At 43.0% G+C, this 13,855-nt stretch overlaps 1 protein-coding gene across 1 annotated transcript in view; it reads left to right on the forward strand.

The window, feature by feature from the left end:
- LOC306940185 (electrogenic sodium bicarbonate cotransporter 1-like) overlaps nt 1-13,855 on the forward strand; it is a 112,791-nt gene that overhangs the window by 21,888 nt on the left and 77,048 nt on the right. The window contains exons 2-3 of the mRNA XM_079525192.1: nt 4,744-4,820; nt 9,507-9,698. Of these exons, the coding sequence (XP_079381318.1) occupies nt 4,744-4,820; nt 9,507-9,698 (269 nt within the window). The remainder of the gene's footprint in view (nt 1-4,743; nt 4,821-9,506; nt 9,699-13,855) is intronic.

Here is a 13,855-nt window from a genome sequence, read left to right on the forward strand (position 1 = left end):
TAGCTGGGGGACCCCCCCCCCCCCCCTCGAGCAGTCCTGGGTGTCCCCCAACTCCATTTTGAAAGCCACTGGTCTATTAGGGTCTTTGTTCCAAGTGCTTCATCAGGATTGGGGGAGTTCCCCAGTTCAACCAGAAACGCTGCCTGAAGCTCATAGTCGTAGTGCAATATCTGCCCTCACAAAGTGGTGAATGGTATGCATTTGGTATCATGCGGAAGAAAAGTTTTTGAATTCCGGTTAGGACATGGAAGTTATGAAACACTTACTGACACATCTCACCTGTTTGGGTCTGAGATGCGAATATGACGCACCCTTATTGTCATATCACAGGCTCTCCAGTTGTAGAATGGTATGCAGTCATCATTGTGTTGTTGCTGTGAGGCAAGCCTTCTGGGAATACCATTTTAACGTGTAGTCTTCTTCCTTGATGTTGTAAGATCGGGGGTTACAAAATCAACTGTTAACCGGTGTTTATTTCGTCAACTGAAACTGTGACGAGAAATGTTTGTCGACTACCTTTTATTCACTGTTTGAAAACGAAATAAAAGCTAAGCTATGATGACTAAAACTATGTCTAAACTATGTCTTGTAGATCGGCTATTTTCAGCATGCAAGCAAGTTTAAAATAAGCCATTACGACGCCCGTCGAAATTCATCCTATTTAGTCACCTAAAACTTTTGAGATTACTAAAATATGACATAAAAGGAAATACATTTGTATTCAAAAGACTATGACTAACTTAACTAAATTGGGGGCCATGTTTGGCCTGTACTGTAAATGGTAAATGGCATTTATATAGCGCCTTTATCCAAGGCGCTTTACATAGATTGTGCATCACATTCACACACACACACACACACACACACACACACACACACATTCATACACCGATGGCATCGGAAACCATTGCAAGGCACCAACCAGCACATCAGGAGCAATTAGGGGTTCAGTGTCTTGCACACTTTGACACTATCTCTAGGGGGAGCCCGGGTTCGAACTGGCAACCTTGCGGTTCCCCATCCGGCCACTCTAACCCCTGAGCCACCGCCTGCCCTACTGTACTTTCCTGGACTGGAGCAGCCACATTCCTAAAGCTTCCAGGAAGAGACTGCTACATGTGCAGCTAGCTTTATTATCAAAGAGGGGAACTTGCCAACAAAGTGCAACGAGGAACTAATCCTAAACCCTTCCGCATACACCAGGAACCTGTGTCTCGCTGTCATCGAGACCATAGATAAGGCAGGTCAGAGGTCAGCTCCATTGGGATTAATATGTAGCTAAGGCTGTGTATTAGGAAAGTATCAGCAAGAATGAAAGGGAAGGTGTACAAGACGGTGGTGAGACCAGCTATGGTGTATGGTTTAGAGACCGTCACACTGAGGAAAAGACGGGAAGCAGAGCTGGAGGTAGCAGAGACTAAAATGTTGAGGTTCTCTCTGGGAGTAACAAGGATGGATATGATCAGGAACGAGTACTGTACAGATGTTTTGGAGATAAAGCCAGAGAGGCCAGACTGAGATGGTTTGGACGCGTACAGAGGAGGGATAGTGAGTATATCGGTAGAAGGATGTTGAGGTTGGAACTGCCAGGCAGGAGGCCTAGAGGAAGGAAGACCAAAGAGGAGTTTTATGGATGTAGTGTGAAAGAGGACATGAAGTTATAGTTGGTGTGAGAGAAGAGGAGGCAGAGGACAGGGTGAGATGGAGGCAGATGATTGGTTGAGGAGGCAGAGGACAGGGTGAGATGGAGGCAGATGATTGGCTGTGGCGACAGAGGACAGGGTGAGATGGAGGCAGATGATTGGCTGTGGCGACAGAGGACAGGGTGAGATGGAGGCAGATGATTGGCTGAGGAGGCAGAGGACAGGGTGAGATGGAGGCAGATGATTGGCTGTGGCGACCCCTGAAGGGAAAAGCTGAAAGGAAAAGAGGCTGTCACGAATCACAATTACACATTTAAGTTAACGATTAATTGCCACACTAGTAGTAATTGCGATTATCTCAAATAATTTTTATTAGGCGATTATGTAATAGTAATAATTGTGACAGGCCTGTGCTGGTACTGTACTCATACTGTACTATATTGCATTCGTACGGTTGGATTTTGAAAACATTTAGTTTCATAAACATGTAGCTATTTGTACTGTATTTCAAATACAGTATGGTGTGACAAATCCACAGAGAATTCTGTACATTCGAATCTGGAAGTTATCAGTTATATATTTTGTAAAGAAATGCTGCATTCTCTGTCACACAATGAATATTATACTATGCCGTGCAGAGGACAACATAATGGATACATGTGAACGACATCTCATTTGAGGAGGTGCAGTGTGCATGCGGATTTTACAGTAATGGCGTAGTGTTGATTTCACCCATTTTGACCTGAGATCAGATTCTAAAAATGTCTTCTATATCCTGACAGTTTTCTGAAAAAGCTATGTTTCTATGTCAGTCGTTCTTTGATTTTTCAAAAATAGCAGACCTACAAGCTCGTAGCGCGCCACGAGCTTGTAGATCTGCTATTTTTCAATACCTAAAGCATAACGTAATGCTAACACCAAAAGGGGTTCCTGCCCAAAATGGGTTAATCGACTAATACTAAGAGGAAAAATGTTCGTCGACTACCTTTTTTCACTGACGAAAACTAAATGGAAACTAAGCTACGATGACTAAGACTAAATATATTGAAAATCTCATCAACAAATAAAAACTAGTGGACAAGAGATCCAGTATGTCATTTTACACTTGGTTGCGTGCTGAAAATAGCCGATCTACAAGCTCACAACGCGTCGCAGTGCTATTTGTATAATCAGCCATTACGACGGCATCAAGGCACCGCCAAAATACATTTTAGTCAACTAAATCAACTATCGATATAGTCGACTAAAATCTTATGATATTTAGTCGACTAAAACTAGACTAACACTAAAACATTCCAGGTGACTAAAATGTTTCTAAGACTAAATGAAAACTATTCAAAAGACTGACAAAAACTAAAATAAAAATGTGCTGCAAAAAACACTAATGGTGCCACAGTCAGAGACACAGGGTGTTGGGAGTGGCAGGCCCAAATTAAAGATAATTGATTATTCTTTGTCATGCTGCTATTACATACAGTACAGTACAGTACAGTACAGTACCGTGGTGGTTTGAATAGAGGTGATTATCAGGCTTGAGTTTCATGGTAACCTAACATTGACCGTACGGGTCAAAACAGTGGATGGGGCCATAAGGAACGTAGTGTCAGTGATTGACATGTGGTAAATAAATGATGTTTGGTTATTTAAAACGACTTACGTCTTTTTCACGTCCTCTCCGAGTCTCCCACCCGTTTAATTTGGTGTTATAGTGACCGACCATGCAGTTGGCGACCACGTTTATTTATTTAACCCATTTTGGGCGGGAACCCCTTTTGGTGTTGTAAGCATTATGTTATACTTTAGCTATTGAAAAATAGCAGATCTACAAGCTCATAGCGCGGCACCGAGTGCCGCGCTATGAGCTTGTAGGTCTGCTATTTTTTTTAAATCGTGAAAATGTTCCTGGACTCTTTGAATATAAGAGTGAACGTTTTTAACTCAAAGCTTTGCTTCTGGGGGGTCCCTGGAACACAATATTTTCAGATGGGGGTCGGCGGCCAATTACATATCATTTTTGGGGTCCTTGACATATTGAGCACCACTGATGTAGGAATGATTTAGAAGACATTTTTTAAATTTCGACGTCAGGCCTATGGGTTAACCTTTTATTTAACCAGTAAAAACGCAGTGAGACTGTGAATGAGACTGTGAATGAGATTGTGAAACGCATTGAGATTGTGAATGAATGCATGGGATACGAATGGAAACAACTTTGGTGTTGTCCTTTTGGATCAAATTGTGCTTTAATGCAGGGGTTCTCAACGTTTTTGGCTGGGGACCCCTAGAAATGCTTTGGCCATGTCTTGCAACCCCCTTTTTTTATAATTTGGGGACCCCCCAAAATAATTTGGCGACCCCCGGGTTGAGAACCCCTGCTTTACTGTACCCTGTACTATTTGCATCTCATTGTCTAATCAAATTATCAATCAATCAATCAATCAAAACAGAAATCTCTACACATTGATTTCTTCCAGTGGATAGAAACCTTACTTGAGTAAAAGTGCATATTGGCATATGGTACTTAAGTACTGGGAGGTACTTAACCCATTTTGACCTGAGATCAGATTCTAAAAATGTCTTCTACATCCTGACAGTTTTCTGAAAAAGCTATGTTTCTATGTCAGTGGTTCTTCGATTTTTCAAAAATAGCAGACCTACAAGCTCGTAGCGCGCCACTCGGTGGCGTGCTATGAGCTTGTAGATCTGCTATTTTTCAATAGCTAAAGCATAACATGATGCTAACACCAAAAGGGGTTCCCGCCCAAAATGGGTTAAGTACTGGGAGGTACTTAAAGAACCAAAAGTAGAAACAATATATTCTTTAGTTTTGGGTGTGAGAGGCTAAATGAATGCCACAGACGAAAAACAGTCTAAGTCCACACTATTGATCCATAATGTATAAATGATGGATAAGGGGTCAGGACAACGAGGCCTTTTCGTGGAGGGGTCAGAATGACATTTGGACTTAGACTGTTTTTCGTCTGTGGTACTTCGTCCGTGGCTCGAATGCAGAATAAATAATGAGCCTTGACATGAAAAGGGCTGAAAGGCTGAAAGCCACTGCTTTTCGCCACTGATTTGTTCCCTTTGTATCTTTCAGAGTGTCTGAGGATGATCCCGTTCTGGACCGGGGAGCGTCCTTCGTCAAACACGTCTGTGATGAAGAGGAGGTAGAAGGTGAGATGAGATGATTAAGTCTGAGAGTGTAAATGTCAGTCGAGTTTATTTGTTATAGTACATTTCAACAACAAGGCAGTTCAATGTGCTTCATGTGTAAAACATTAAGCAAAAGAAATGCACTACGGGTATTTCCAATTCAGTAAAAAGGAAGAAGAGAAATAAGTTAAACAAAAAAACATCTATTTCCTTAGGGAAGTCCTCTTCAGGACACACATGCTCCTTTTCCGCTGGGGTAGTGGGGTTGAACCAGTTCGGTTTATTTCCCCCCTGCTTAATATTGAACCAGTTCTTTTGGTGGAAAAGGGGCCACAGCGAGAGAGGGGAAAAAAGCTATATAAAAGGACATTTGAATACAGTAAAGTCCTGACCTGAGAGGTCTGGATGGATCATGATATCGTATTTTGGCCCAGAAATGTATTTTGGCCCAAAACCATTCAATGCTAGCTTATATACAACCAACCATGCTATTTTGAAATTGAATCTTTGAACCGTTTTGGTTCTTTTTGTCCTATATTGAACCAGTTCAGAGTGTTTCCACTGGAAATGAATTGGTTCAGCAGAACCATAAAAGTTTGTTCAGAACTGAAACCAAAAAATGGCTGCTGGTTCCATGAAAACACCACCAAGGTTCCAAGAATGTGGAACGGAACCAGTTCTGGAACCAAAGTTATTTTGGTGGTGGAAAAGGGGCCTCTGAGTTCCAATAGGGTCAATTTGGTTACATTTGTACATTCAGAGTTACACTAGTCCATTAGTGTTCGTTCTGTTTTATTTCTGACTCTTCAAACTAAACATTATCCCATTTTGACCTGAGATCAGATTCTAAAAATGTCTTCTACATCCTGACAGTTTTCTGAAAAAGCTATGTTTCTATGTCAGTCGTTCTTCTCGGTGGCGCGCTATGAGCTTGTAGATCTGCTATTTTTCAATAGCTAAAGCATAACATGATGCTAACACCAAAAGGGGTTCCCGCCCAAAATGGGTTAAATACTGCAGTGGTTCCCAAACCTTTTCATGTCAAGGACCCCCAAATTGACAGTAATTAGCCCCGCGGACCACCATTTGAAAAGATATGCCAGGGACCCCCATAAGAGAAGATTTTTACGGCTCTAGCAATGATTCTCAACCAGTTTTAATTTCAAGGACCCCCAGTTTGACATGCATATTATTCTACAGACCCCCATTTAATGCCATTTCTATCTGAGACCCCAATTTATATTGTAAAATCAATGTTCATTCAACTCTGAGAGTGTAGAAATGTACACTCTCAGGCCCAATCCCAATCCGCTCCCTTGCTGACTCAATGAGTCCTCACTGACTTAGCTGCGCATTCATGTGAAGTCTGCGAGGGCTTGAGGGATGTCCCATTTGAAATCGGTAAGTCAGTGAGGGCTCAGCCCCGCCCCTTTATGTGCCCTTTGCCAAAGTCAGCATCGATGCTGACTTTGGCTGACATTGGCAAAGAAATTACCCACAGTTAATAGCGTTACCAGGGGGATCCTCTGAACGTCAATCATTTAAGTATGCAAATTAGTTATGTATCGCGGTTAGAATGTCAACAAACACAATAGTGCTTTCTCACTGTTCTCAAAGGGAGACGGAATGGAATGATAGGCTATATATTTAATAATAATAATAATAAGGGAAACATGATGAGAAATGACTATTAAATGAGCAAAGTAAAAGAATATGGAAATGCAATTTATAATGAATATTATTATATATGAATATTACAACCCCTATCACACAGGAAAGTGTATTTATGAAACTAATAATAAAACAATCAGGCTATTTATTAAACTAATAATAAAACAATCAGGCTATCAGCTTAAATACTAACATAGACATGATAGACATGTATACATAGGCCAAGCATGTACAGTAGGCACTGGCTGTGAATAAGGACAGTTTTTTATAAAGTGATGCAAAAATCTTCAAAGTGCTGTCCCATTCCTTTCACAACAATTTGGAGCGCTTGCAGCCTCTCACCCTCAAGCACTTACAGCTGACGTCACTAAAGTCAATGAGGGTTCAGGGCTCGGGGCTTGAGGGAGGCAATTGGGATTGGGCCTCAGAGATACAGACCCATAAGGGTCCCATTTGGTTCCAAACTATCATTTAGCTGGGGATCCCCTGGAACTCCCTCAAGGACCCCTGGGGGTCCCTGGACCCCACTTTGGGAACCACTGATATACTGTATCTGGTCTCCTCCTCTCCTCTCTTGTCACAGTCTGTCAGTTTTCAGAGCAGTGGCGTGCACAGATAGACACTAGGGGGTGCTAGAGCACCCCCTGCCCTTTTGGCAATGTGCCCTTTTGGAAAAAAAACAACAAAACGTTTTGTTTTGTTTGTTTGTACACTGTACAGTATGTGGACCATGGACCATCTATAAATCTCACACTATTAACCCATTTTGACCTGAGATCAGGTTCTAAAAATGTCTTCTACATCCTGACAGTTTTCTGAAAAAGCTATGTTTCTATGTCAGTCGTTCTTCGATTTTTCAAAAATAGCAGACCTACAAGCTCGTAGCGCGTCACTCGGTGGCGCGCTATGAGCTTGTAGATCTGCTATTTTTCAATAGCTAAAGCATAACATAATGCTAACACCCAAAGGGGTTCCCGCCCAAAATGGGTTAAGGCAACCGGCCGGTTCCACGTGCTGCACAAGGTGCCCTTTTTTCACTTGAGCATCTGCCCCTCTAAATGTCTGTGCACACCACTGTTTCAGAGCATGTGACCGCATGGCTACATGATGGCAGATGTCCCCCTTCACTTGCTTCATCCCATAATACTATTAGGTATCCCAGTTGGTTCAATGTAATGTTATCTTCCCACTACTATCAGGATAAGACAGATTAAAATCCAAGACGCTATAGTACAACACGGGAGAGCATTAATTGTAATCCGGTCACATGGTCATAGATTTGTTTTTTTTTGTAAAGACTTTATTTATTGACAGTGTACAAAGTACAACCACCAAATTTTGGTTTGTTTAAAAAAAAAACACACCCGTGTGACTGTGAACTGAGTGGTGCAACTACACATTTACTGTTATAGTTACTGTACATTAGAACCAGGAAAGCATCTGTGTCATAAGTACTCTCTGCATGAATTCAGTCTCAGTGATGTCAGTGACGTCACATACTAACCATAGCAGCCATTCTCTTTTTTTTTGTTTTTTGGTTGCCATAGCAACCATGTGTACCCGAACAAACACAGGTACACGGGTACACGGGTACAAAGCCAGTTGTTGGTGTGGTTTGCACCACTCAAAAATACAGGAAAAACTCCAAATAAAAAGACCAAGGGAAAAGCAAAAAGACAGAAAACAGTCCTTAATTCCCCCAAGCTCTCTCTCTCCCCCCCCCACCTCCACCCCAGAATGGCACAATATTAAACATAGACTACAGCATTCTTCGCAGGAACAACACGGTCATATATTTTTATATTGTGCCAGGCTTGTATGCAGTTATACTTGTGATTTTCCTTATCACATTTTTACATTACATTTTTTTTAGGACCCCTTCAAACGAGACATGCATCTCAAGGGGCTTATATCCTCTTAACTGGAAATGTCTAAAACATGCTGTCAGTGTAGGGCAGGCTACTAAAACAGGTTTGTAAGCAGTTAAACCTTTCATAAAAGGTAACTGAGCTGTATCGTATGCTTAAAACTCTCTTGTAGCTAGCTGGGTGACTTTATACAACAATGGATAGAGTTATAGACTTCTCCCTTTTGATATGGTGAACAGATTGTATTTAAAATGCTTCTGTTGTGCTAATAATATAATAAGAAATGGATGAACTACATACAGTAGAAGCCAGCTACATCAAGCTTCTGGGAAATGTAGTTAAAGGTATATTCAGTGATTTCACTTAATTCAAATATCACTTATTTAGCCAAATGCATAATATTATTTCTTTTGGCTTTTCTGCCTTTTATTGATGGTTTCAAGTGAAGATAGACAGGAAAAGCGGGAGAGAGAGAAGGGGAGAGACATGCAGCAAAGGTCGTCATGAACAGGACTCGAACACGTGACACGCTGTCAGGCCAGAGCCTATATGTGGCACGCGCCTGGAACACCTGCATGGCCAGCGGGCGCCCCAAATGCATATTAATTTGCCGGTTTTTTGAGAACTACTGGAGTTCAACAATAATTTAAAAAATTGGAAGCAAGCCCCAAAAAAAAAACTACAACCCGCCACTACCAACGTTTATGAGCCACTTTACAGAAAGACAAGCACAAAGTCTCTCTGGCAACACTGTGCAAGGCTTCAGTCTTCTCTGGGTATTCTTCTCCCTGTAGACCCCCCCCCCCCCCCCCCCCCTCTCTTACTATCCAAAAATTACTTCCTTTAGTCATTTCCTTTATGGGCTGCTGTACAAGAGCAATTGTTAGTATTTATTTAAATTAAAAGGGTTTCTATAACTGTCAACAAATGTCCTCTTGGCTTGAATTTTAGGAAATTACCGGGAACAGAATACAATAGAAAAGTAGCTAAAGCAGGTTTTGAGTATTTGTTTTTGGACCATTGTTTAGTACATTTCTCCATCAACGGTGATGCGGTGGATTACCAGAAATGCAGGGAACGGGGGGGGGGGGGGGGGATTAATGACATTTCCTTTTGGTTAACATGATGTAATCTTAACATGATGTAATCTGACCGCGTGTCGCTGCAGGTCACCACACGGTGTACATCGGCGTGCACGTGCCCAAGAGCTACCAGCGCCGGAGACGGCACCGACGCAGGTCCAGCCACAAGGAGAGGAGGGAGCGAGGGCTGGCGGAGCATGGCGACGAGGAGGAGTATAAGACGTCGGACGCGGAGAACGCAGACGAGACGGCACACAGCGTCCCCACCCAACCGCTCAGTGAGTGTTGAATGAGGATGATGTCACATACCACCAACTACTGTAGGGTTGGGATCCCATTAGGTTTAGGACCAGGTTTGGATTCCGCTTCCTTAACCCATTTTGACCTGAGATCAGATTCTACAAATGTCTTCTACATCCCGACAGTTTTCTGAAAAAGCTATGTTTCTATGTCAGTCGTTCTTCGATTTTTCAAAAATAGCAGACCTACAAGCTTGTAGCGCGCCACTCGGTGGCGCGCTATGAGCTTGTAGATCTGCTATTTTTCAATAGCTAAAGCATAACATAATGCTAACACCAAAAGGGGTTCCCGCACAGAATGGGTTAACGATTAGTCGATTACCCCTCTCAAAATGCACCATTGCAGGTCTATTTGGTTCCATTTGTACACTCTTATGATGGTCCTTGAAATTCTACAGTTCAGTGATGGTCTTTTAGGATGGGTCCCAGAGACATTTTATGAGTCCTATACTTCAATGACGTTATAGTACAGTACTGAGTACAGTATTGCATCCCACAGTATTGCATCGGGCGGCGGTGGCTCAGGGGTAGAGTGGCTGGATGGTAACCGCAAGGTTGCCTGTTCGAAACCGGGCTCCCCCAGAGTTGGTGTCGAAGTGTCCTTGAGCAAGACACTGAACCCCAAATTGCTCCTGATGTGCAGGTTGGTGCCTTGCATGGTTTCCACTGCCATCAGTGTATGAATATATGTATGTGTGAATGGGTGAATTGATGCACAATCTATGTAAAGCGCCTTGGATAAAGGCGCTATATAAATGCACCATTTACCATTTACGACCCCCCGGAGGGTGACATGATTGCGTCCTTTCTCAATTTAGTGAGTCTTGCAGGATGCAGGCTATTTACATCACTGCAGTTTGAGAACGAGCGGTATTGTAATTGTATAGCGTGACGTGAAGTCCACATACCAGCTCTCTGACAGTGTGCTAAAACCGGTTCCCCCGAAACGAAACCACGTCCTCGGGGACCTCCTTAACTTTGGGGCTGGGGGGGCATAGCTGAATGGCTAGAGAACCCACCTTCCCTGCAGGGAGATCCTGGAGGTCCCAGGTTCAATTCCAGGCCTTATAGCCACCTCCCACCCCAACACCACGGGAAGAAAAACAAAAAAAAAACCCTCTGCTACTAACTTCTCACCAAGTTATGCACATAATGCTGATAAAGTATGAATACCTAACTATGCCAAAACCGAGAAGCGGCAGTCTCAGTCAGAACCAAAGGAATCTGTTTGCTAAAACCGGAGAGCTCAAACATGCATAAACATTAAAAACCATTAAGAGAAATGATAGCTTATTTGACATGCCTCTCTCTCTCTCTCTCTCTCTCTCTCTCTCTCTCTCTCTCTCTTCTTCGTAACACGCTGTAACAAATAACCCTCATGCTTCCAAATGAATTGAATGTCGACGAAGGGACAGCTACTGTACTGTAGCTACTGTACTGTGGGAGAGATGATGGTTTTCTGAGCGTGCAAAGGTTTAGGGCAACTAGAACAGAACTTGGAAATGATGTACTTTGACAGGCCAACAGAACAGCATCCAACAGGCTGACAGTCCTTAGCAAAGACAGGTGGCTGCTCCAGCATGTTGTTATACTGGTTGAGTTCAGTGTCATAGGATGACACAGCAGGTTAACACACACACGCGCACGTGCACGCGCACACTGTGTCGTTGGTAGCAATGGAGTTGAAGTCACAGTATTATTAACCCATTTAAAAGCGGGAAAGGCATCCGTGTCATTTTTTGATATTTGCGTTGGCTATTCAAAAATAGCAGTTTTCAAAAGTGTAAAAAGTGCATTTGTAGAATAACTGGCCTAAGGTCCTAATGGGTTAAACCAGGGCTTTGTAGGTAAAAAAAAATCACACCCGTGTGAACTGAGTGGTGCAAGGTCTTATATAGCCTGATCAGCTGTGGTCACTGACGTAATGTCTCATTCCGGCCAATCACAATGCACCATGCTCATTTTTTTGGTACGAACAGACACGTAAACTAACAAAGCTGAAATCACACCCGTGTGAACTGGGTGACCATAGCAACCATGCTAATTTTTTTTGGTACGGACAGACACGTAAACTAAAAATCACACCCGTGTGAACTGAGTGGTGTATGGTCTTATATAGCCTGATCAGCTGTGGTCTGACGTAATGTCTGACGTAATGAAATCACACCCGGGTGAACTGGGTGACCGTAGCAACCATGCTCATTTTTTTGGTACGAACAGACACGTAAACTAACAAAGCTGAAATCACACCCGTGTGAACTGGGTGACCATAGCAACCATGCTCATTTTTGAGTGGTGTAAACCACTCCTACAACTGGCTTTTGTGTGCAGAAAAAAATGAGCATGGTTGCTATGTTCAAAATAATTTCTGACGTAACGAAATCATACCCGGGTGAACTGGATGACCGTAGCAACCATGCTCATTTTTTCTGCACAAAAAAAGCCAGTTGTGAAATCACATCCGGGTGTGATTTCATTACGTCAGACATTACGTCAGACCACAGCTGATCATGCTATATAAAACCTTACACCACTCAGTTCACACGGGTGTGATTTTTTTTTGGGTACGGACAGACACGTAAACTAACAAAGCCAGTTGTAGGAGTGGTTTACACCACTCAAAAAAGGTCCTTTTGCACTATACAGTACAGGGACAGATGCGTCGGAGCATGCAACCAGTGCGAATAATGAGGAAAAAAGAGGTCCCGCACACTGTCTTCACTCGTACAGTATAACAGCAGTTTATTAAGCTACTGCGTTTCGGTCGTACGACCTTCATCGGGTATCTTAAACCAGGGCTCTCAAATTACCACGGAACAACCAACCACCAGACCAGTGTACTGTACTTAATTTCAAAAGGCCAACCAAACAGATGACATGACATTTTACAACTCAAGTGCTTATTGACATGTCAACAAAGAGAACACAAGATTCCCTGGAAAAGAAGCCTGGTCACAAGTCGGTAAGACATGTGGATAGACGGCTTATAAAGCACGTAACCATATTAAAGATCATTGATGCATTCCTGGCATAGCGTTTTAATAACTCTCTGTGAGCGTCTTTGAATTTGCAATGGGCCAAATTAATATCGGACATATAATTCTACAACATTTTGCTGTATGGTGTTATGAGTGTGGTGACGGTCGGTAGAATGCAAGTCGACCCGTCACCGTTTCCCGTGACTAAGTTTCCATTGAGGAGGTCACATCAGCAAATCTTCTCTGCCTTGAAATCAATGTCCTTCATTTCCAGTGTGCAGTGTGCAACTCACGGTCATGTGTCTTGTCTACTATATAAATATGACAACACCATATGACAACACTGTCATCGTTGCAGCTCATCATATTAATCAACCCCATCTCACAGAAATCCAGCAAAACACACCTAGAAAACCCCACAATCCGTACATGCGTATTACATGACTACTGTTTTGACAGCGTTGCGAAGTTTTACCGAACTTCGCAACACTCGACACGGCTACTCGCGGCCCTTTAGGGTCGCTCGGTGGTGTCTCCCGTGGCTCAAGTTCGGTAGAGACGACACCCCTCCGCCATTGTCTATGGGGAAAACACACGTCAAACACACGTCAAACACACGTCCAATGGGATCAGGAAAAAGAAGAGATGATCAGCCATATGTCGGCGTGCAGCCCTTTCTGTTGTTTATGGACTTTTATGCTTTTATGCTCCTCGCACCCGTCTTTAGCCTCGGTAAGGCTCGGGGTTTAGAGAGCACACTTTTCCATCTTTTAGGAGAACGTTCCTAAGGAAAAATCACACGAACACAGAGAGAACATACAGACTCCACAGAGAGAACATGCAGACTCCACGGAGAGAACATGCAGACTCCACGGAGAGAACATACAGACTCCACAGAGAGAACATGCAGACTCCACAGAGAGAACATGCAGACTCCACAGAGAGAACATACAGACTCCACAGAGAGAACATACAGACTCCACAGAGAGAACATACAGACTCCACAGAGACAACATGCAGACTCCACAGAGAGAACATACAGACTCCACGGAGAGAACATGCAGACTCCACGGAGAGAACATGCAGACTCCACGGAGAGAACATGCAGACTCCACGGAGAGAACATGCAGACTCCACGGAGAGAACATGCAGACTCCA

Source organism: Electrona antarctica, assembly GCF_951216825.1.
Source record: "Electrona antarctica genome assembly, chromosome: 16".
Lineage (NCBI taxonomy): Eukaryota > Metazoa > Chordata > Actinopteri > Myctophiformes > Myctophidae > Electrona > Electrona antarctica.